This window comes from Elephas maximus, chromosome 1, assembly GCF_024166365.1.
Source record: "Elephas maximus indicus isolate mEleMax1 chromosome 1, mEleMax1 primary haplotype, whole genome shotgun sequence".
NCBI classification, from domain to species: domain Eukaryota; kingdom Metazoa; phylum Chordata; class Mammalia; order Proboscidea; family Elephantidae; genus Elephas; species Elephas maximus.
Genome location: NC_064819.1, coordinates 41,940,786 through 41,966,227, shown reverse-complemented (window position 1 = coordinate 41,966,227; position 25,442 = coordinate 41,940,786). Strand labels below are relative to the sequence as shown.

The 25,442-nt window shown below is 41.5% G+C and overlaps 1 protein-coding gene across 7 annotated transcripts in view; it reads left to right on the top strand.

The window, feature by feature from the left end:
• GMDS (GDP-mannose 4,6-dehydratase) overlaps window positions 1–25,442 on the top strand; it is a 783,240-nt gene that overhangs the window by 350,504 nt on the left and 407,294 nt on the right. For all 7 annotated transcript variants that reach the window (XR_007517120.1, XM_049882356.1, XM_049882384.1 and 4 more), the window contains one exon: window positions 9,628–9,755. Coding sequence is in view for 6 of the 7 variants with exons in the window: in XM_049882356.1 (XP_049738313.1) it covers window positions 9,628–9,755 (128 nt within the window). In the remaining variant the exon portion in view is untranslated. The remainder of the gene's footprint in view (window positions 1–9,627; window positions 9,756–25,442) is intronic.

Sequence of the window (25,442 nt, the reverse complement as noted above, 5' to 3'; positions counted from 1 at the left end):
GTGGCTCAGGATTTCATAAGAAAAAAGTCTAGTTTGCCTGTTATGCTGAAAATAATTACAAATAGTTTTGAGTCCAAAAAACAGTGTGAGCAAAAATGGAGGCAAATTATATGTATATAATCTCCACTGTTAAAACATGCCCCATAAAAATCAAATTATTCTGAATGTCTAAAATGAAAATAAAACTAAATATGCACAGCGGCACAGTTATTCATATTACATCCAGATGTGCAGGACAACTGTAGTTTCTTTATTTCCCTCAGTCTGTCCTCATCACCCTGTTTTTCCTCTCACTGGGTAGGTGGGGTGCAGTAGGAGCACCAAGATCATAGTCCAGTCCTCTACACTTAGTATGATCTTAGTATGATGCAGTAACTTCAGTAGCCTTTTAGGTAATGCCCATCTCTTTAATGACAGGTTAGGTTATTGGCTTGGAGGACAACAGGGTGAAGAAGAGAACCTTATTAACCTAGAGAGCCTGGAAGGGGATGAAATGTCCCAGGTGTTAGCATGTCCTAGCTCCCAGCAGAAACAAACACAAATCTTCTCAGAAGGGAACCATGTCTGGGTGAGGCTCCCTGGTTTCCAGCAGGTAAAGATTATTAAACATCAACTGGTAGTTTTACCAAATGCACAAGAAAACAAATGACTGCCAGTCAAAGTCACCAGAAATAACAAAGAAGAAATTAGACCCCAAGAACTTCAAATATTGTAATTATTAGATTCTGAATGTAAATAACTAAGACACATTCAAATAAAACATAAAATAGCAAAAACATAAGGAAGCAGCAACAGAATATAAAAATGCCTGGTGAGATTAGAAAAATAACCACAAAGAACTTTAAACCCGAAAGAACTTTAGATATATGAAATATAAGTATTGAAGTAAAGAATTCAATGGCTAACTTAAATATTTAATTAGACCACCATAGAAAAATTAGATGAATCTCAGGAAATTACCTAGAATTAGGCAGAGATGTACAAAGAGATGAAAATTATAAAAATAAGATAAAATGAGATGGTCTAATATTTTATCCCAGGGAAAAATAGAGAAAAGAAAATTGAAAATTGAGAGACTGCCTAGGTATTTACCCAAGTGAGATGAAAATGTATGTGCACAGAAAAACCCGCACATGAATGTTTATAGCAGCTTTATTCATAATTTCTAAAAATTGGAAGCAAGCAAGATGCCCTTCTATAGGTGAAGGAATAAACAAACTATGCAATGAAGTATTATTCAGAAATAAAAAGGAATGAGCTATCAAGCCACAAAAAGTCATATAGGAACCCAAAATGTATATTGCTAAAAGAAAGAAGCCAGTCTTAAAAAGCTACATACTATGTGATTCCAGCTGTCTTAGTTATCTAGTGCTGCTATAACAGAAATACTACAAGTGGATGGCTTTAACAAACAGAAATTTATTCTCTAATAGGCTAGAAGTCCAAATTCAAGACACCAGCTCAAGGGGAAGGCTTTTTCTGCCTCTTGACTCTAGAGGAAGGGCCTTGTCATCAATCATCCCCTGGTCTAGGAGCTTCTCAGCACAGGGACCTCAGGTTCAAAGGACACACTGTGCTCCCAACGCTGCTTTCTTGGTGGTATGAGGTCCCCCTCAGCTTTGGGCAGTTTTCCTGGCCCCACCCTGCTGGCAGCCCTGAAAGGCAGCCCCACGCTCTGCAACCTAGTTGGTGAAGATCTCACTCTTTGAAACCTAGGTGGCTGTAGCCCCACTCTTTGAAACCCTAGAGGCGATGGCTTACCCTTTGAGACCCCAGAAATTGTAGACCTACCCTTTGAGACTGAGGCAGCTCTGTTTCCTATGCTCCTTGTCTCCTCAGCTTCTGTTTCCTGGTTTCTTGGCCTCATGGCCCCTCAGGCCTCACAGCCCGCAACTGCCCTGCTCTGGCAAGTGTTCCAAAGATTTTTAGCTCCACTGATAAGTGCCTGGAGGCACCCCACTTCACTAGTAAACTTCGGCTGAAAGGTACTCAGTTCTCTTGCTTCATGGGTTGGCTCTAGCACTGTCTCACACTGGTCTCCTGGTTCTGCTGCTTCCATTTCTCTGCTGCTGCGACTTGCTGTCTAAACCGTCTCCAGTGTAACAACTCTTCCTCACTTCCATCTGAGTCTTCAGCAGAGTTGCCTTTGACATCCATAATTCTACCAACAGTCTTTTCAAGGCAACCTAGCCTTTTACTATTCAGCATTTAAGACTCTTCCAGCCACTACCCACCATTTACAGTTCCAAAACCACTTCCACATTTTAGGTATCTGTTAGAACAGCACCCCATTCTTGGTACCAAATTCTGTCTTAATTATCCAGTGCTGCTATAAAGAAATGCCACAAGTAGATGGCTTTAACAAACAGAAGTTTATTCTCTCTCACGGTCCAGTAGGCCAGAAGTCTCCCTGTTGGCTCTCGGGGACCTCATACCACCAAGAAAGTAGTGCCAGGAGCAAAGCATGTCCTTTGGACCCAGGGTCCCTGGGCTGAGAAGGTTCTAGACCAGGGAGAGATTGATGGAAAGGACCTTCTCCCAGAAATGACAGGGAGAAAAGCCTTCCCCTGGAGCTGACATCCTGAATTTGGACTTCTAGCCTGTTGGACTGTGAGAGAATAAACTTCTATTATTTGTTAAAGCCTCCACTTGTGGTATTTCTGTTACAGCAGCACTAGGTATGTAAGACACCGACAATATGGACATTCTAGAAAAGACAAAAGTATAGAGACAGTAAAAAGATCAGTGGTTATCAGGAGTTCAGGGGGACAGGGGGACATGGATAGGTGAAGCATAGGGCATTTTTAGGGCAGTGAAACCATTCTGTATTACGCTGTAATGGTGGACATATGACATTAAGCATTCGTCAAAGTCTGTAGAATTATACAACACAAAGAGTGACCCATAAAGTAAGCTATGGACTTTAGTTAGTAATAATGAATCAACATTGACTCCACATGACACCGTTACTTTCTGACCTGCTGGCTCCTACTGCCCCTGTGAGTTCAGTACTTGACAACTGAATGACTCACAGAATCCACAGAGAGTATCCCATATTTGGATCCCTGGTGGCACAGTGGTTAAGAGCTGTGGCTGCTAACCAAAAGTTCAAATCCACCAGCCACTCCTTGGAAACCCTATGAGGCAGTTCTCTTCTGTTCTATAGGGTCACTACAACTCGACAGCACCTAATGACAACAACATACCATATTTACAACTACAGATTTACTGTAGCAAAAGAGGGTACATATGAAGAGACACACTGGGTGAGGTCTTGGAGGGTTCCCAGTGCAGAGCTTCCATGTCCCAAAGGGTGAGCTGACTTCTCAAGAGCATGTATTCCTGTCAACCCAGAAGCTTCTCTCAGCCTTCCTGCCTTGGGCTTTATTGGCTAGTTGGTCGTGAAAGGCTAGATCATGCCTCCGAGGCTAGTTGCTGTCATCCTCCCAGGTGTGTCTTTTCTGATGTGGCCAGCCCCCACTTGTCAGCACAAATCCTCTGTGGCCTGGAAGTCCCCGACCAAGGAATGCAATTTCTCCAGGGTTATTTCTCTGGAGGCCAGGAAAAAGGCTACCTTACTCAGTAAAACTAAGCCCTTCACTCCACACTTGATTTTTCATATGCTAAAATTATTTAGGAAATTATTTTTCTCCACGAAGCCTTGCTTTCAAACCTATAGTCTTGTTACAAAATCCTATTTCAAATGATGGGGCGTGAATATTAACCCTTGGACTTATTGTGGATATGGCCATGCAAAGAGAAAAAGCCTTATAATTTCAGAAAAATTTACGGTGATAAATATCCAAGAGAATAAACCTAAATGCTCATGGTAGTACTTTACATTGATACACACACATGCACACACACACCCATTGTTGTTGAGTTGATTCCGACTCGTAGCAACCTTATAGGACAGAATAAAACTGCCCCATAGGCTTTCCAAGGATATAGTAGTGTTTCAAAGCTTTGGAAATGTATTATCTCACTTGATCCTCAGGCCCTCTGAGGTGAAGTGTGGATTGTTATCCCATTTTGTAATAAAACAACTGAGAAGTTAAAACACTTGTTTAATAACACTGATAAAAGTAACAGAATTATAAAAAATAATAACAACATGTTAGCCTGGGCTCCAGTATTCCACTTAAAGAAGATGATGCCCTTGGCCTCTGCTAAAGCCTATTTCTAGGTTTCTGAGTCGGCGTCCACTTCTACCCCCAGCCCACGCCCCACCCTAAGCCATGCCTACCCAAGATTTTCCATCTGGTGGTCAGTTTTCTCTTCATCTTGGTCAGGGTCAGTTTTGGATTGAAAGAAATAATAATAACATTTTACGCAGCATGTCTTGCTGTCCCTAATGTGGCAGCTTTTCTTCTCTGCTGTGTTGCTAGAACAGAAGGTCTGTTGTTTTCATTCTGTAGGCTCTAGCAAAACCCACAACCTCAATCTTAGATCTAACATGTTGATTAAATTCTTTTTAATTGATCTCTTTCTTACAGATTTATATTTACATGAGTACTGTCTTCTTCTTCCTGGGTTTAATGCATTCACATTGAAAAAGTAACCTGAAGTGATTTATGGAATATCTGTTAATGCTTCCTGTGTGTGAGACCATTTGGCTGGGCTGCCTTTTAGATCTGTTGTCAGTCTCAGACTTTAAAGTCAGAGAAGCAAGAGACCTAGTCATAAAAATAAAAAAAAATAAGAAGTCTGAACTTTTCTTCGAGGCTTAATTGCGGCTACATTAACATTTTAAAATAATATCTATAATAATGACTAGCATTTGTTGAGCACTTGCCAGTCATATTACTGGATATTCTCACTTAAACATTAAACCTGTGTGTTAAGGATTATTATCGTGCTTGTTTTACAAAGACATGGGTGATAGGAACTCCTTATGTTTCTGTAGTGATTGGTGTTCTACAGTGCCATTTCATCTACTTTAGTATACTCTGTGCTTAGGCAGGACAAGGCAGGACAAGTATTAATATGCCTGTAGTTCACAGAGGAGACTGTAACTTCAGAGACATTATATGGTGTGTGCAAGATAACATGGCCAGTAACTAAAAGAGCTGGCCTTGATCAGCTCAGTGGGCTAACTTTTCATTTACTGGGCCTTTTCCTAACAAGGTTCTAGTTTAAGGCTCTTAGAAATCAAGTATGTAGTTAAAACAGTCATGGGGATTCCATTATCCACATATGCTATGATTCTCTGCCATTTAAATCATTGAAACAGGGGAGGGATAGCCCTTCCCTCTCGGTTACACTATGCATTTGTCAGAAGCGGGCCAGGCCAGGCTTGGCTGCTTGCCCTGAGTGCGGGCAGCTGCCCACCCTCTCTTTGCCTTTTTTTCTTCACCTGCATGTGAAGGTCTCAGCCTATACATTCTGTGATTTTATGTAGTTTTATCCTAAAAACAACAGTTTTGTGTGGATAGGAGTAAAAATATGAGCAAATAAAAACTCAGAACTCACTATAAGCCTCTCTAAGAATTAACTAGTGAAACATTTTTTTTTCAACACTAGTCTTGTAAAAATAACTTGTAAAATTAACAATTTGTAAATGAAATAAGGAAACAAGTCCGTTTAAAATAACATCAAAAAATTAAATTAAAAACAAATTTTACAAAAAAAAGTATAAAGCGTATGCTCTGAAAACTACAAAACATTGTTGAAAAAATGTTAAGGACCTACATCCTGTGTTCACGTAACAGAACACTTAATATTGTTAAGATTGCAGTACCTCCCAAATTGATCGACCAATTCAATTTTCTTTGTAGAAATTAACAAGCTGATCCTAAAATTTATATGAAAATTTAAAGGACCCAGAATAGCTAAAAAAAAAAAAAAAATTGAAAAGAACAAAGTTGGACGACTCACATTTCCCAATTTAAAACTTGCTACAAAGCTACAGAGATCAAGATTGCATAGTACTGCGGTAAGGATAGACACGTAGATCAATGGAATAGAATTGAGAGTCCAGGAATAAACTGTCATATTTACGATTAATTGTTTTTTGTCAAAGGTGCCAATATAATTCAGTGGAGGAAGAAGTAATCTTTTCAACACATAGTGCTGGGACAGCTGGATATCCAAATGCAAGTGAATGAAGTTGGACCCCTTCCTCACACCATATACAAAAATTGACTAAAAAAGGATCATAGACCTAAATGTAAAAACAATCTATAAAACTCTTAGAAGAATATATAGGAGTAAGTCTTTGTGATCTTGGATTAGACACCAAAAGCACATGCTACAAAAGAAAAATTAGATAAATTGGACTTCATCAAAATTAAAAAGTATCATTCTTAAAGGACACTATCAAGAAAGTGAAAATACACCTCAAAGAATGGGAGAAAATATTTGCAAAGCATTTATCTTGTAAGGGACTTATACCTACAATGCATAAAGGACTCTTACAACTCAATAATGAAAAGACAAATGGCCCAATTTAGAAAATGGGCCAACAGTCCGAATAGACATAACAAATGCTGGTGAAGATTTGGAGAAATTGGAACCCAATTTCAGTGCTAATAAATGTAAAATAGTGCAGCCACTTTGGAAGACAGTCTGGCAGTTTCTCAAAAGGTTAAATGCAGAGCTACCATGTGACCCAGCAATTCTACCCCTAGGTGTGTACCCAAGGAAATTAAAAGATGTATGTCCACATAAAAAGCCATACATGAATGTTTATAGTATTATTCATGATAGCTGAAAGTTAGAAACAACCCACATGTCCAGCTGCTGGTGAATGGATAAACAAAATACGGCATATCCATACAGTGGAATATTATTCAGCCATGAAAAGAAGTACTGATTCATGCTAAAACATGGATGAACCTTGAAAATGCTATGATAAGTGAAAGAAGCCAGTCACAAAAGACCACGTATTATGATTCTATTTATATGAAAGTCCAGAATGGGCAAATCTATAAAGACAGAAGGTAGTTTAGTGGTTGCCTAGGGGTGGGGGGCAGGTAGGGAGGAGAGGCTGGGAAGAAATGGAGAGTGATTGCTAAAGGGGTAAAGAGAAAGGCCCTGGTCCTTACAGATCTTTCTCACCTTTGCACGTTTACCTAGTATACTTGGGGTGATCATCTAGTCTTGACGTTAAAAGAGAAAGACACGTATCAGGAAACCCTAAATTTTTTTTTTTTTTAATTATGCTTTAAGTGAAAGTTTACAAATCAAGTCAGTCTCTCATACAAAAACTTATATACACCTTGCTATGTACTCCTAGTTGCTCTCCCCCAATGAGACAGCACACTCCTCTCCACCCTGTATTCCCCGTGTCCATTCAACCAGCTCCTGTCCCCTCTGCCTTTTCATCTCACCTCCAGACTGGAGCTGTCCACATAGTCTCATGTGTCTACTTGAGCCAAGAAGCTCATTCCTCACCAGTATCATTTTCTGTCGTATAGTCCAGTCCAATCCCTGTCTGAAGAGTTGGCTTCGGAAATGGGTCTAGTCTTGGGCTAACAAAGGCTCTGGGGCTCCTCTAGTCTCAGTCAGACCATTAAGTCTGGTCTTTTTACAAGAATTTGAGGTCTGCATCCCACTGTTCTCCTGCTCTATCAGAGAATTCTCCGTTGTGTTACCTGTCAGGGCAGTCATTGGTGGTAGCGGGGCACTGTCTAATTCTTTCAGTCTCAGGCTCATGCAGTCTCTCGTTTATGTGGCCCTTTCTGTCTCTTGGGCTCATCTTTACCTTATGTCTTTGGTGTTCTTCATTGTCCTTTGCTCCAGGTGGGTTGAGACCAATTGATAGATCTTAGATGGTCACTTGCTAATGTTTAAGACCCCAGATGCCACTCACCAAAGTGGAATGCAGAACGTTTTCTTAATATGTTTTGTTATGCCAGTTGACCTAGATGTCCCCGAAACCACGATCCCCAAAACCCTGTCCCTGCTACTCTGGCCTTCAGAGAGTTAGGTTATATTCAGGAAACTTCTTTGCTTTTGAGGAAACCTAAGTTTAATTACAAATTTAATTTTTACAGGTCACTGGAAGATAGAAAATATAAGATTGCTCATTTGTAATAGATTTATAAGGATTTATAAGGAAATATGGATAAATATTTCATCATTTTGAAAGGCTCCTTTTTTAAGGACCCCGTGTGTTTTATAAGGAGCCCTGGTGACACAATGGTTAAAGTGATCAACTGCTAACTGATAGGTTGTTGGTTCAAAGCCACCAGCGACTCTGCAGGAGAAAGATGTGGCAGTCTGCTTTAGTAGAAATTCACAACCTTGAAAATCGTATGGAGTCGCTATGAGTCAGAATTGACTCAACAACAGTGGGCTTTTGTGTTTTATAAGCTGCTGTGGAAAGTTGAAAATCTGAATTTCTTAATGCACTCTGTGAAATGCTCAGAAAAATTGAAAATTTGGATTTCCACTGTGGTCCCATTGTATTTGTAATGACACAGCATTGATACAGATGTATACACCAAGCTTGTGTGGTGAGTGAATCAAGTATGGATTTGAACTTGCTCTAGGCCATATTCTTGCCAAAATTTAGAAACCCTGTTCAGAAAAATTTCTCTTACTCTTGTGCCAGTTTCTCTAGAAACCAAAAGTTTTCATCACAATGTTCACCTCTCTGTTTCATCTGAAGAAGAACAAAGCTGAAGTTATCAGAATGCGTTAAGTTCTGATAGTAGTACAGCTGACCGGTATGAAACCATTACCGACTAGCTCATGTGCGTATTACTACCTCGAGCATGTGGCATTAAAATGTGTTCTCTGATAACCTTACCTACATGGAGAGCCCTGGATAAAATTCTCTCTGAAGTGCCTTTTAATTTTGTCCTTCTGTGTGATTTTTAAAAAAAGATAGATGCTTTCATTAAAAACCAGGAAACGTTAAAACAATTTCATTACTTAAATTTATGGCACCTTTCATCCAGTCCTTTCACAATATCTATCTAATATTCAGTAGCCCATTTCTATAGGTAACGCTTCAGCGAAGGTGGAAGGTGGCATTGCAGTAAGCCTAACATAGAGGAACGGTTAACTGGAAACCGTGTCGTAATTTATAACTGGATGGCTATGCAGGTTTCCAAGTAAAAGTGATCACCACTTATTTTGATAAGAGAAAGGTAACCCAAATAAAATTTTTGTTGTTTCCTTTAACTGGTTGTATTCTGTGAATTGAGTTACTCTACCCTCTCTTTCCATTGGATCCAAAAGTGGCTTTATTAATAGGAATATATGGTATTTGTTTTCTTACCAAAAAAAAAAAAATCAGGGTGGTCTTAGAGGTCTGTCCTCTATTCTGACATTCCCCTTTATATAACCCTTTTGAATTTTCTATTTAAAAACTGACATTCCAATAGCTTCTCGTTGGCCTAATGCCTGGGTTGCATATTGAGACAGCAAATTAGGACTGTTAAGATGTCCCCCAAAGAAAAATATTTGTTATGAACGTAGAGCTGATACAATGTTTGGAGTTAGAGCTTCTTAACTTGTCTAAATGACACTTAATGATCTTTTCCTTTTTCTTTTATTATTTTTCAAAAGCAAGAAAAAAAAAAAAAAGATGTGCCCAGAGGCCGAGGTTGGTTGGTTCACCAAAGTGTTAACTGTCAAATGTGCTCTGCTAATAATGGACCTTTTGTCTCTTTTTAGGAGCTAATTTTGTTACACGAAAAATCAGCCGGTCGGTAGCTAAGATTTACCTCGGACAACTGGAATGCTTCAGTTTGGGAAATCTGGATGCCAAGAGGGATTGGGGCCATGCCAAGGACTATGTCAAGGTAGGGAATCCACTCATCACATTCCTGAAAATACCTGTGTTGGTTGGTGTTGTAAATGTGGTAAATGGTAGGCCTCTGGTGGAAAAGCATGACCTCTAGGGGGGCAGGTAAGATTTTGCTAAGGCAGGTATATTTTAGACTCAAACTGCTTTCATTTTAAGCCTTGATGGCTCAGGAGCCCATGTAGCATCTTAGACTCAGTGTTAGTTAAATGAGGAAATCTTTCACAAGTATTCTCTTAATCATTTAGTATTAAGGTACTGGTCAGTGGTTTGGGATGGCAGGTAGGTGGGTAGATGGGAAAACTTCTGTACTTGCTGGAGGTTCTCAACTGTCTCACTTCAGGCCGCCTTCTCCCTCTCCCTGCCCGACATGCACCTGACTAATTTTGAAAGCAATTTTTTTTTAAAGGTTCTAGTTCTCAGATCTTCGAGACAAACTACCAAAGTTCCATTTGTATAATCTAAAGCTGCCAAATTTACATTATTCTACTCAGTTTCTCTGAGGGTAATATTCTTAATGGGATGTTTTTGTTTCTGCCACTGTTTATGGATACCCTAAGAGCCTGACTCTCATACCACATGCTGCTTAGGTGTGACTTTGCACATCCAGGAACTTTGGATGCTGTTGCAGATTTTCACACTTGGGATTCGTAGACCAGTTAAGTTTTGTGTTTAGTTGCTGTGTTACATACATAAGGAGTGTGATTCTTCCTAAGCGAATGGTTACATTTTACTTTGCCTGATTAGGATGAGTTTCAACCGCGTGGCGGATCTGTGTCCAGACGGTAGTGAGCATGTAGTGGCAGTGCCCTGTCCCTGGGCTCTGTCGTCATCCTCTGTCTGGGTGCTTGTAGTCTCCCTGAGCTCGTCTGACTTTTGCTGTCTTTAACATTCCTCACTGGGAAGGAAGCCAGTCTGCCTTCCTTGTCCCCGATTTAATTCAGAAAAAAACTCCAAGGATCACAAAAGAAACAAACAAGTATTTCACAGGCTAAAGTTCAGGTTAGCTTCTGCCCTGTTATTATATTTGTTTATACAACTAAAAACACCGATGATCTGTACTTGAGCATCTAATGCTGATTTAAATTATGAACAAGAAATTAGCTCTGATTTTCAGTAATTGGTTTCGGTCACTTAAATACATTCTTCTCAGCTGTAATTAAGGAGCCCTTGTGGCACAGTGATTAAGCCCTCAGCTGCTAACTGACAGGTTGGCATTTCCAACCCACTGGCCGCTCTGCAGATAAAAATGTGCCAGATGCTTCCGGCGTGCTCTACTCTATCCTACAGTGTTGCCGTGAGTCAGAATCAACTCAATGGTACCTAACAACAAGCTATAACTACAAAGAATTGTTTTATGGCCATAGTCCTTAGACATGTGTTAGGGACATTATATCAAAAAAATGCATGGGGCCACACAATTAGGAATCATCGGAAAATGGGAAAATAGAGGTGTTTACATGAGAAGTTGTAACTTTTTTTTTTGTCTAACCTATCTGAGCTTACCTACTTAAAAATGGAAGCCAAGTTTTGTAAAAATAAATATATTGTTAGTGTTATCATTTTGGTATATAGCCTTATAGCTATCTGCATATACTTATATAGAAGGCATTCCCCTTCATCTTGTTCTCCAAATTCAGGAACCAAATAGATGCTAATTTTATTTTATTTTCTGCAGTTGGACAGAAAAGAAGTTTGTATCTAAAATTTCTGTTGGAACTCAGAAATCAAGTAGATGTTGATAGTGAAAGAAACAGTTTACCAAAATGTTTATAGTACTTATTACTGTTTATATTTGAGGGTTTGTTTGTTTGTTTACACTTTCTATGTTTTCCATGATTTGAAATGAACAGGCATAAGCCTTTGCAATCAGGGAAAAAAAAAAATGACATTTTAAAAATGGATCAAAAATAATCCAACGAAAATGTATGACACAGTTAAATAAATACATGAGCACTGAGCCATGCTTCTGTCAGCTCAGTGGGTCTGGAAAAGGCTCCTGTTATCATCCTGTTCCCAGTGCCAAGGTCTGCACTGCTCCCGGGTGCAGTGTGGTGCAGACTTCAAAAGATGTTCCCAATGAAGTCATTTCTAAGATTGCTTGACAACATGGTGTCAATATAGCAGGCCCAGAAGCCAAAATGACCACTCAAGAGCAAGATGCTATGGTCTTTCATCAAGAATGTGAAATCCTCAGATTCCACAAGAGTTACACACATACGAAGTTAAGTCACTCGAGCTGGCACTCAAGACCTGATTTAGTCCACAGTACAAGTGGGTTTTGAGTATTCACGATTCCCTTGGGGGTCTAACAGCAACACACACCGATGATATAATACAGTTTATAGTTCTCATTTATGTGTTCTGAAAGAAATTTATCTAAATTTCTTGATTTCTAAAAAGGTACTCATTACTGTTTGGTAAGTAAGAATTGCTAAGTAAGAATTCATAGTTTGCTACTTTCCGTTTTAAGAAATATTACTAATTTCTTTCTGAATGTATTAAAACAAGGTTACTTCAGAGACTTATGAGTAAATGTAAATGTTCCCAAAATTAAAGTCAACAACCCTAAAAGTGAAAAAGGAGAAGCACAGTTGTTGGTGTACATTTGCGTGCCTGCACAGAGTCAGCCGTGGAGGTCACGCCAGGCATACCTGGGCTGATTTCACACACACTTTCAGTGACAGAAGTCCTGTCATTTACACACAAAAATAGCCTATTAGTAAGTCTTTAGATGAAGCAACTTTTCATGATAGAGAATAGAAAGCATTTTGTCCTTACGGTGGAAACGGGGTGCAAGTGACCCCAGCTGTGTCAGAGGTTTGCTGCTAGCTTTAAAGGAGCTCTTATATCTCTGTTTACCCATCTGTGAAAAGGACATAATAACAGCTCTGTGAAGAACGAGCACTGATGTGCTGTGCACACAGCCCTGTGAAGAGCGAGCACTGATGCACGGCACACACAGCCCTGTGAAGAGCGAGCACTGATGCGCCGTGCACACAGCCCTGTGAAGAGTGAGCACTGATGCACTGTGCACACAGCCCTGTGAAGAGCGAGCACTGATGTGCTGTGCACACAGCCTTGTGAAGAGCAAGCACTGATGGCTGAGCACACAGCCCTGTGAAGTGCGAACACTGATGTGCTGTGCACACAGCCCTGTGAAGAGCGAGCACTGATGGCTGTGCACACAGCCCTGTGAAGAGCGAGCACTGATGTGCTGTGCACACAGGATTACAGTCTACACCTGCCTTGAAAACACTCCGCAACAATTTACACAAAGCCATTTCCTGCTGCTGACGCAGGTTCATTGGGTAATTCAGCTTGAAATAGATAATTCAACCTGATATTTCAGATTTGATAATTCAACTTGAAATAAAGAATATGAAATTAGGTTAAATTAGCTAGTACTTCAGAATAAATAAGCTATATGCAGTTCCATTTTTTCCAGCATTTTATTAGGAACACTCTTAAACATACAAAATAATAGTTGAATGGATTTTACAGTGAACACCCATACCCCCACCACTGTGATTCTATAATTAGCATCTACTATTACCACATTTTGAGAGAAAATATCCCTGTAGTTATAATCCCAAGATTATACAAATACAAGTTAGCAAAAACTGTATGCATTTCTTACAGGATATAGTCAGTCTGCATTGCAAATTTGTAAAATTAAATGTTTACCTGACCCTTTTTCACCTGTTCCTGTGTCTGCCTTCCTCCATATATGTTGAGGCCAGAGGAAAACTCCTAGTGTTCATACAAGCACTTTGGGGCACGCATATCTGACTCCAGCAAATTCCTGTAGTCGGCATTGACCAGTGGTGGCTGACAGCTGCAGTCCAGAGAACCTCACCTCTCCAATTCCTTGATTCGTTCGACATACATGTTATTGAGCACCTACCATGTGCCCGTTACAGCCCTGGGCACCGGGTCACTGTTCTAACTGCTACCCATGACAATCTTTTATGCTCTGCCCAAGCCCAAGTAAGTTTAAAAAATGCTAGATTGTATACAGTTAAGCAGGTTTCTTGCAGGCCTTCCCAATACTTGTGCTATATGGATGGGTGTACATTATGTCCCACTAAGATTGATACAGTGTTTCCCAAACTTATTTGACCTTGAAAATAACTATTAGCATCTAGAAGTACAGAGATGGGAAACGGTGTGGTGTGTTTAAATAAAAGCTGGAGTAACTCAGTTTGGTTATCAAGGTCCCACGGTGATCCCACCTTGATAAAAATTGCTGGAACTCAACTATAGCCAGAGAATATCAGGAGTTAAGGTAATTGGCAGAGTCTGGGCCAGAAGTAACTTGTGCTTAAGCTTTCGCCACCCAGAATCACTTGGCTCCTGGGGGACGTGGATCACTGAGTGATCTAATCCGAGCTCTCCTAGTGCTGGGCAGAAAGCTATTTACAATATGGCAGGAAGTTTTAGTCAACAGGTGACCTCACAGGTGCCCCTGAGGATTTCTTCGGGTCCAAAAGCAAGTCCAGGGCACATCCAAGTTGTTGGGGTGGGGGAGTTGAGTTTCATCTGAATTTTAACATATTTCACTACCCCCCTACCTTTTTTTGTAGGGAGCACTGACTTAATAAGGGTACTTTTTTTTTTTTTTAATAATTTTTATTGTGCTTTAAGTGAAAGTTTACAAATCAAGTCAGTCTCTCACATATAAACTTACAGCTTACTACATACTCCCATTTACTCTCCCCCTAATGAGTCAGCCCACTCCCTCCTTCCAGTCTCTCCTTTCGTGACAATTTTGCCAGTTTCTAACCCTCTCTACCCTCCTATCTCCCTTCCAGACAGGAGATGCCAACACAGTCTCAAGTGTCCACCTGATACAAGTAGCTCACTCCTCATCAGCATCTCTCTCCAACCCATTGTCCAGTCCCTTCCATGTCTGATGAGTTGTCTTTGGGAATGGTTCCTGTCCTGGGCCGACAGAAGGTTTGGGGACCATGACTGCCGGGATTCTTCTAGTCTCAGTCAGACCATTAAGTCTGGTCTTTTTATAAGAATTTGGGGTCTGCATCCCACTATTCTCCTGCTCCCTCAGGGGTTCTCTGTTGTGCTCCCTGTCACGGCAGTCATTGGTTGTGGCCAGGCACCATCTAGTTCTTCTGGTCTCAGGATGATGTAAGTCTCTAGTTCATGTGGCCCTTTCTGTCTCTTGGGCTCATAGTTATCATGTGACCTTGGTGTTCTTCCTTCTCCTTTGATCCAGGTGGGTTGAGACCAATTGATGCATCTAAGATGGCCGCTTGTTAGCATTTAAGGCCCCAGACGCCACTCTTCAAAGTGGGATGCAGAATGTTTTCTTAATAGATTTTATTATGCCAATTGACTTAGAAGTCCTCTTAAGCCATAGTCCCCAAACCCCCGCCCTTGCTCCGCTGACCTTCAAAGCATTCAGTTTATCCAGGAAACTTCTTTGCCTTTGGTCCAGTCCAGTTGAGCTGACCTTCCCTATATTGAGTATTGTTCTTCCCTTCACCTAAAGTAGTTCTTATCTACTATCTAATCAGTAGATGACCCTCTCCCACCCTCCCTCCCTCCCCCCCATAACCACAAAAGAATGTGTTCTTCTCAGTTTATATTATTTCTCAATATCTTCTAATAGTGACTTCAATATCTGACTAATTTCACTCAACATAATGCCTTCCAGGTTCCTCCATGTTATGAAGTGTTTCACAGATTCCTCACTGTTCTTTATTGATGCGTAGTATTCCATTGTGTGAATATACCATAATTTATTTAACCATTCATCCGTTGATGGACAATAAGGTTACTTTTAGAAATAATAATTCCCAAATGTTGGGTACTTATTATGTACCCGAAACTTTACTGAGAACTACATGTACGTTATCGCACATGATACATAGAACAGCCCTGAAAGGTAGCTATTGTGTTCTCATTTTACGGAGGAAGGAACTGAGAATCAGATGACTTTTGGAGCCATAGTGACGCAAGAGGTCAGCAGTTCGAATCCACCAGGTGCTCCTTGGAAACTGTATGGGGCACTTCTACTCTGCCCTGTAGGGTAGCTGTGAGTCAGAATCGATTGACGGCACTGAGTTCTTGTAGGTGACATTTGCCCAGAGCCACCAGTGGAGGCAAATGAAGGCAGAATTCCAGCCAGGCCTGACTCCTGAGTGGGCTCGTAACTAGATTATACTGCACTGTGGGAACATGGACATTAGCAGTGGGATCTCGATCACCTTCCATGCCCTTTTGTCTTCCTGCCATTTGTGGTCCAGACGGCAGGGAAGAGTCTGGAAGACGAGAGTCCCCGGCTGAGACAGCTATCAGCGCTCACTGAGTTAGTCTTTATACTGAGCAGATCAGGTGAGGGTGGAAGGTGTGTTGGGCAGAGATGCTTACTTCAGGTGTGCATCCTGCTCCGGCTGTTGTCCTGTAAGTGTACTCACCTTCATCACAGTTTTCTGCACTGGGGAACCGCTTCTGTGAGGGAGGGTCCTGGGAGGGAGAGGAGAGTGTTGACTGAACCCGACAGGTGGACCACTGTTTCCCAGTGCTTCCTTCCCCATCCCTCAGTTTGCTACCAGCACTTTGCATCCTGTCTTAACTCACACAATCAGAAGGAAAAGATGTCACCTACACTTTCTGAGATATTATTTAAGAGAAGCTTGCTTATTGGTTGAAACCCTGGCAGCATAGTGGTTAAGAGCTTGGCTGCTAACCAAAAGGTCAGCAGTTCGAATCTACCAGCTGCTCTTTGTAAACCCTACAGGTGCAGTTCTACTCTTTTTCTACAGGGTCACTATGAGTCGGAACCGACTCGATGTCAGCGAGTTTTGTTTGTTTTTTTGTGCCAGTTGGTTGTGACATCATGAGCAAAAAACACTTATGTCTATGCAGGATCATTGCTGGAATTCTTGTTGAGTTTCAGTTGTCTAAAGTGTTAGTGGTTCCAGCATCTGTGTTTTAGTAAGGTTTCTTAAGACAGGAAGGCAGAGCAAAGGTTGTGTCTTTGTCACAAAATGATAGCAGGTTGGACACACTAGGACTGTCGAGCGCTCGCTCTCTTAACAGCACCGTCACCGTAACTGTCCTTCATAGTCACCATTGCCTTTGTATTGCAGTGGACAGCATCCTGTAAGTATCTGCAGAGATGCCCTGGGGTGTTTCCTGTAAAAACCCACCCAAACAATATCTTTATTAATTAGGGAATAATGTCAGTGATAAGATTTCTATTCAGCCAGGGGTCTAATTCTGTATTCATACTTATGTGGGTTATGAAATGTTCTTGCTTGACAGGAAAATATACCACTGGCCTGATCATTGAATGTGGCTGTAATGCTTGTTGATTTTTTATTTTGATCTTTTGCAAGTATTTAAAATTGTATGTTTATTTTTGTTATATATATATATATATATATATGTATACACACATACACATTTATATATGGTACTGACTGTTGTTTTTCATTGGGGGAAAATGTTTGAAGTATACTCTGAGGAAAAATGAAAATAAGTAAATAATATTTTCTTTATCTGCATTTAGAAGAATATGATGGTTTCATATTCTTCTAAATGCTCATTATAAACCAAGCACGTACAGAAATGTAACTCAGGGCCCAAAATGAACAAAGAACATAGGAAAGAACCACCTTAATTTATAGAAAAAACAAAACAAATGTGTAGCAATTTACGACTTTTTTGAAACTTAAAATGTTTAGATTAAACAACCTGTTTCTCTTCCAAAAGAATATACCATTCACACCCAAGTGAAGGAAGAAAACACTTTCTTGATCTAGTTGTGGAAAACTCTATATAACAAATTCAGTTTGCCATTTCTCCTTTTTGCTTCTTTGTTCTGTCATCTATGGTTATGTCTTAAGTATTTTACAGTAAACTTTAACTTTTCTGTGTATTCTTTACAATAAACTAGGAAAACTGCAGAAAGCCATAGTTGCCATGTTTCATCCGGCCAGGTCTAAACTGGTGGGAAATGATATCCTAGGAGTAGCCAGGACCCTAAGTCCCAGAAGCTGTTTATTGTTTTAATGAGAGAAGGCTATACCACCCATATTTCTAGAGTGGATTTTTCATCAGTTGCATTTTTAGATCACATATTCAGCTTGATTTTAAACATAAATTTGAGCATACGACGTTCAATTAGAAAATTCATTCTTGGCAAATGTGTGTGTGTGTGGAGAGAATGCAAAGGAATACAGAATGGAGTGCATATTCACCACACAGTGCCTGTGGGGTGGGTCTGACGCTTGTGTAGACACCCTGCCAGCTCTAATGGGCCACAGTTACCCTAAGCACATCAGGGTGGAAGCATGTCCCCCTGCCCCACCCGTCGCTCCCATTGATGCCAAGTGTCATCACATTCTCGTGGGTTATGAAATGGCCATTCGTACCTCAGAAAATCTTGGTTGTATTCCTGAGAGTAAAAGTCCTGGGAAAACAAGGGTGTCCTTATACATTTAGATTATGGTACTGGTTTTTATATTCAGCTTCTGCCCTTACCCCCCAGTGCATCTGTCAGTCCATAGCTCCATTTTCCCTCCGTGCTGAGACTCCCTTCTGTGCGCTTTCCTCCCAGCCCCTCCCTGTTAATCAGCTGTCTGTCCTTTCACTAGCATCTCCCACCTCACACACATTTTTGCCCAAGAACAAAAACTGGCTAGTTAGTTTAGTTGTGATAGCACAAAACTACCCACTCATGTGATGTAGATGCAATTGCCTCTGTAAACTATGGCCTGCCTCTCTCTGTCGCTCTCTCTTACACACACATGCACACACACACACAGAAGACAAGCTAAAAGTCAAAATCCCACTGTTTTTTTAACTCATTCTAAAATACCATATGTTTTTTCCAACATATCTAGACCTTCCTTGCAGGTAGTTGTTTGCTCAAATTCAACACTTTGTCTTCATAGGCCATTGGCAGAGATCCTGTGCTCTGCTCTTGCTTTCTGAGACTTCTTGGTTGTCAGGTGCTGCTGTCTTAGCCTGGGCTTCGTAACCAAAGTCATAAAGCAAAAACCTTTTCTGAGTAGAGCATCCCCTAAGGCAGAGAAACACATCAAGTTTTCTGCCCCTATGTCCTTCATGCCTGGAAAACATCTCTTCTGCTTATTTTCTGCAATGCAGTCATACCAGTGAAGTCACAGAAATTTCCCTTGTACTGTTTCCTTAGGTAAAGAAAGGGTTTGAGCCTTCCTGTGTGTGTTGGCTCACTGGCACTTTTAAGATCGGTATTGATTTTCCTAAAACTAAGATAACTGGTGATTTGTAGAGCCAATTGGGTCCTGAAATCAGGTGGATCTCCGTGATCGATGTAGGACCTGTGTGCTGGTTATCCTGTCACCTGGTGCTGTCATCTTGAGGCCTGGGCCTGCACCTTCCCTGAGGAAACATGAGGAATAGGGGTCTTGTGTGAATAAAACTTTGACACTTTTACTTGCTAGTGAAATACCTTTAACACTGGCCGGTGAGTTGTTCTATGTCCTCTTCCTCTATTTATGCCATGTTTTAAGGAATATTTAAAAGTCATTATCCTCTTAGAGTCCCAAAGGGTTTTCTTATGTAGATTTTAGAAGTGCTCTAGAAACTACAGATGCATTGTGCATGCAAGCCGATTATGCCCCAAAATGACGAATTTGGGGTACTGTGAAGTGAAAGTCTGTGTGCTTTAGAAAAGAAAAAAATTGAATTGGGCTTCCACTAAGCCTCATTAGTTCACAAATACAGATTTACAGGAGCAGAGTTATTTAATGGCAAAATTGAGATCCTTTAAGGGAGTGTCTTTGCATTGTAGATTTGAGCCTCATCTGGAAATTAGTAGGAAAGTTTCTATAGAAAAAGACAAAATTACTCCTTCGTGTAGCTTCTGCAACTACCTCTCAGAGTTTTGAAATGTAGTTGAGATCACATTTGCTGTTTTTTTCCGCATATTATGGAGAGAATGCCTGGGCTTACCCCATTACTTCAAGAGTGAGATCTCTGAGACTGGACCCCTTCCTCCACTAATCTGGGATAGACGGTAGTTACCTTCAGTCTCTCTCCCTCAAGGAAGCTCCTTGGAGGCAGAAACTTGGTGGTGATGGTGGTGTTTGTTATCCTTAATCGTGCCTGTCAACATGCCTGGTACATAACAGATGCCCTACAGATACTTAAATTGAATTCAATCTCCTTTCCTAATCATGTCTTTATAAAATTTATAAAAATGAAATGCGTTCTATTCCTTTTAGATTATTTCCTGCACTTAGCATAAATGGAAGATTTCTCTCCGAGTGTGACCTGACCGTGGGAATCGACTCAACGGCACTGGGTTGGGTGACCTGACCACGTTTGGGTTTAGTTGTGAGGGATTTACTCGAGCCAAGTAAAATGTTTCCAAGCCATTGTCTCTATTGGTGCCTGCAAACCACAAAGGGAACTGACTAGTTCCCGTATGTCCTCATATTGAGGAAAGTTTCCCAGGCACCCGTAGATTCTACTATTGCTGGACCTTATTCTTAGGTTTACAAAGAGGCTCCCTGAACAGCTGGAAAAAAGAAGGAATGACACAGGTCCTGATTTAGAAAGGAAAATTAGACTTGTTAGTTTGCAAGATAAAGTACCCTCATCTGCTTGTTCGGACACCTGTTTGTGTGACATTCACAGTGTTTCTGTGAGTTCAGAAGGGTCTCCTCTAAATAAAGGCAGGTAGATGTCCATCCCCGGCTCTGTTCTTGTGGAGGCTCTTCACACTCTTCGACCCCTTCCCTTCTCCTGATCCTACCCCCCATTCAGACCCCCCCCCACAAAAACAAACTCAGAGGTAGATCACTTTGTTCTGAAATACATTTTTAATTGGCTGTAATCTTATACAAAGTTATTTGACAGTGGCTTTTGTATTTTTTTTTTTTTTTTGTAGAGAGTCTATGCAAACTGCACAGTCAGAAGACAGAAGCATTCTGCAGTATCATTTTGGGCTTTTACACGTGTAATTTCATTTCCTCCCCCCACCACACGTCCACATATTCAGAGTACATATCATTGTTCTCAGACTGGCTTTCGGCTCTGACTCATGGGACGAAGTGGTGTGCCTCAGCCTCCGGGGACAGGGCCGCTTGCCTTCTCTGCGTGGGGGTGTGTGGGTGCTTCTCAGTGAGGGCCTGGAGGAGACAGGCTGCATCCTGGAGGGTGCGGCCTTGCACTTCTAGAGCCTGTGACCAGGTCCTCACCGCTCAGGAGCACAGCTGCACCTGCCTCCGTCTAACCAGTTGTTGTTGTGTGCCGCTGAGTTGATTCCCAATCATAGCGACCCTATAGGACAGAGTAGAACTGCCCCATAAGGTTTCCAAGGGTATAAATCTTTACGGAAGCAGACTGCCACGTTTCTCCCGTGGAACAGCTGGTAGGTTGGAACCTTTTGGTTAGCAGCCCAGTGCTTAACCACTGCACCACCAGGGTTCCTTTCTAACTAGTAAACAGGCAGAAAAATCAGCATCCAGAGGGCCTCATGGTGTCATCGGTTTCTTCTCTACCTGGTCTCCATTAGGTCAAGAAGTACTTGCTGATTTTTACTGGATCTTACATTTCAAGTTTGAAAACAAGATACAAAGAGCCTTCACAGGACCATTTTTAAACCACAGATATTGTCCTGTCATATTTTGTACTGCTCTATCGTTTCCATCTTTGGATTTGGTTCACCTAACAAATCTCTGACTGTGGCTGGTAGGACAAGAACTGTTCTGTTTTTCATATGAGAAAACCAGCTTTGAAAGGAGAAGCCATTTGCTGGAAGTCCCCCCAGTGAGCAGTGGCTTCCACTTCTGCCTCCTGACTCACCCGTTGCCTATAGCAGAGCCCCTCACTACCATTGTGAGTTGGTTTCTGGTATGTTTAGCCACTCTTGTGAGATTCCAGTTGGTTTTTTTTTTCCTCTCACCGACATCAGGAGTTGACCATCTAACAAACATGTGTCTCTCACCAGTAATTACAAGTCAATTAGCGCGCTGACTAATGGCCTTCAAAGATCCTGCTCATCTTGTGAAACAAAGGCCTCGACTCAAGTATGAGAAATTGAGCTGGAAAGAAATGGTAAAACAGAGCTGAAAGTTAAAAGCCCAGGTCCTATGTTCTAAGTCAGACACTCCTCTGCACTTGGGATTAATTTAATAGTAGTACAATCATATAATTTGAAGACGATATCAGCCCTGTACAGGAAATACACGTTTAACAGAAATACACTTCATTTGATCCTTATCTTCAAAAAACTGAAACTAAGAAGTGTGAAGCCTTGGCCTGGGTGGTTTAAATTCCATTGTCTTTTGTCACAGGCAGCTGAAAGCTTCATTGTAGTGAACCCTCAGCTAGCCCTTTGGGAAAGCAAAGCATCACTTGACTGCTGGTCCAAATGAGTCAACTATTAAAATTACCCCTAATGAAGTACTGGTTTGTTTGTTTAATTGTGCATGGTATAGGGCTCTGGGATGTTGGAAGTCTAGTGGGGCTCAAAGAAATTTTGTTGGCCTAGTGAAGCATTTCAGTAGACTCTTTGCTAATTCATTCTCATTCATAGTCTCTCTTTCTCCCTCCTCTTCTTCCCCCCTCGCTCCCGCTCCCTTCTAAGGCCTTAACTCTTTGCTTTTATTCCTCCTTCTCTCTGTGTCTCAAGTGGCGGGTGGGGGACTTCCAGGCTGCTGTGAACTGCAAGCCCTCTTAAAAAAAGAGCATGGTAAATTCCTGGTTATGGCCTCATACTTTGTATTTTATCAACACTGGCACTGTGTGAGGAGCAGCACTACATTGCTCTCGGTGGTTACAAGCCTTCCTTTCTTTTTCCTAAGTCACGTTTTCCATATAGGATGGAATATCAAAAAGCTGATAATAAAGGGCTAAACTACATAAAAACTTCGATTGTCATATGAGTTTGTATCAGAAATATTTAATGACAGCTTTTAAACCAGCTAGACTTTTTATGATATTAAGGCACAGCTCGCCTTCCATCTTTGAAGCAAGTTTGAGAGCTGGTTGACCAGTCTGTGTTTGAATAACAGAAACTAGTACATCCCAAAGTGTGCCTTTACTTTTGAATAGCTCTAATTGTCAGGTTTTTGTTTTGTTTTAAAGAGCAGGCCTTTGCTGAATCTGAAATACCGTGGATTATAATACTCACTTAGCCTTTATTTTCAAGTTTAGGGCCTTAGGGAGTACTGAAAATGTATCAACTACTTGACACTTTTTACAAGCTTAACTTCCACCACAGGTTTTTGGGATAGCTGGGCTTCTTTATTTCCTTAGAGGCAAAACCTAAGTCCTAGGAAGGTAAAATAATTGAGTTTGCCTCAGATCAGCCAGCCGGCAAAGGGAGAGCTGATGTTTCAGGCATCTAATGCTGCATAACCAGCTCTCCCAATCTGGTGCCATAAAACACACAGCAACTATTCATTGTTGTTCTATCTCATAATTGTAGAGTTTGACTGGGCTCAGATTGGGGGTTCTTGCTCAAGGTTGTAGCAGAGAATGGTTGGGTCTGGAGTTATCTCCAGGGCGCCCTCTGCCTTGTCTGCCACCTAGGCTGAGAAGACTTAAATAGCCAGGTCTCTATCTCTTTGTGTTCTCTCCACCTGATCTCCCAGCCTGGTAGCTTCACACTAGCTAGACTTCCGATGGCAGGTCAGGAACCTGTAGACATGCGTCCTGATGGAGTGCCATGCAGAAGCCCTAGTCCATTTCTGTCACCTGCCACAGAAGTCACACAGCATCACCCTGCTACACTGTGTTCTTTAGAAGGACTACCACGGTCAGGCCATGTTCAGGAAGAGGGATGGAACCCCATCCACCACTCAGTTGAAGGAGTGTCAAAGAACCTGCAGGCATGTTTTTAAGTCACCCCAGATGCAGCTACATCAAAGGTTTGCTGATCCAGGGTCTGTGCTCTAAGCGTGATGTGACCACTGTCCTCTGTCTTCCCTGCTCCTGACTCATTTTCATGTAGATGTCCCACATACACCTGAAAACTAATATTTCTAAAATTGAGAGTCACTCTTCCATGCCACCTTATCCTCACTCCCCCGCCCCCCGCCCCCAGGAAGCATACACAGCATGTCCCCACCCCTGGGTTAGCTGCCTGAACACATGGTTTTGTAGAATCTAAGACCCTGCAGATACTGTTTGCACCCTCCTCATTCTCCACGGTAAGTTGACCAGTTCTAACCTGGGCAACTTTTGATGCTTCTGGTGTTTTTTTTAGTTCTCTTCCTTGGTTCCACTTCCTCAACCATCTTTCTTTTTGTTAGCCCTGGATCACCTTATTCCTGAACCACTAGGATGATTACTTCCCAGCCTCCTCATTGGCTGCCCGTCCTGTCCATTTTATTGAGTGGCTGCTGTGTGCTACACGTGACATGTCCTCTGTGCCTTCCACACTGCTGCGGAATTATCTTCTGAAACACAGATCCAATCATGTTATTTCTCCTTTAAACCACCTCCTGTGTCCTCACTGCAGGATAAAGGCTGGTGTTGGGAGTGTGAAGTTCTAGGCCTCTTCTGGTTTTATCCTCATCACTCACATGAAGAACATTCCTGTGTCCCTGGGGTTGTGTTTACTCTGTGCCTGGCCCCTGCTGCTCTCCTCTTGAAATCTCCCTGCAGATCAAGGTGTGGCCTGAGCTGCCTCCTGGAGGGCTTCCTCCCCAACCACCTCACCAGGAGAGTTGGCCATTTCCTATGTGGGCCTCTTACCCTTTATTCACACTTCTGTGGTTTTTGGGTGGGAGGTCCTCTACCCCAGGGTTGGTGGGTGGCTTTTTCAGGACCACATGGACTCAGTGTGACAGACCAGGCTGGTTCATGTTTGTAGCTCTAGTGCCTGTCACAGGCCCTGGATCACAAGGGCTCAAGGCATATTTCTCAAATGAACACCTTGGGGGGATGAACAAATCTCAACCAAATTAATCTCAATCCTTGTACTTTTAGACACTGGAGCAACATTATGCATTATCCTGCCCAGCCTCTTCATTTTTCAGAGGTATTAGTTGACTTTAAGATACTATAGTTTTTATCAGAGTCTCAATGGAACTCCAGTCTTTTGTGGTCTTTCCGTTATATTGTCCACCAGATCTTGGGGTTCCCTGTTTACTCCTATGGGAAGCCCAGGGCTGGTGGCAGAGGGCCGGCTGTACAATCCCAGGGTTACTCTGGCCTTCCTGTCATGAGTCCAAGATGGCGGCAGCTCCAGCCACCCGCATGCATGTTTCAGCCCAGGCCCGGACTACATGTGACTGATTCTTAATAATTACATTACGTTGGATGTGTAAGAACCAGAGTATAGACTATAGTTACTTAGACTTGGTATTTAAAGATTCATTTAAAAGAAGTTTTTATGATAATTCATAGGCGCTCAGTGTAGCACAACTTGTATGGCGTTGGCTTCCAGAACTCGGCAGCAGTTTCTATTTAAGGATTGCTAATAACTTTTCTGTCAATTCTGCTGGGTTATTTTTCCTTCTTTTTTTCCTACAGCCGTTTACTGATGTAGATTGGGAACATAATACAAAACTGAGCTTGTCTTATTTACATAAATCTCCCTGTTACCCTGTTAGCTTTCCGTTTTACGGTATCTGCATTTTTGTGTTTGACCTATTAGTGCTTTTTGGTTTAGAAAGAAAAAAAAAAGCGCTTCCCTCAGCAGAACCATCTGGCTGCG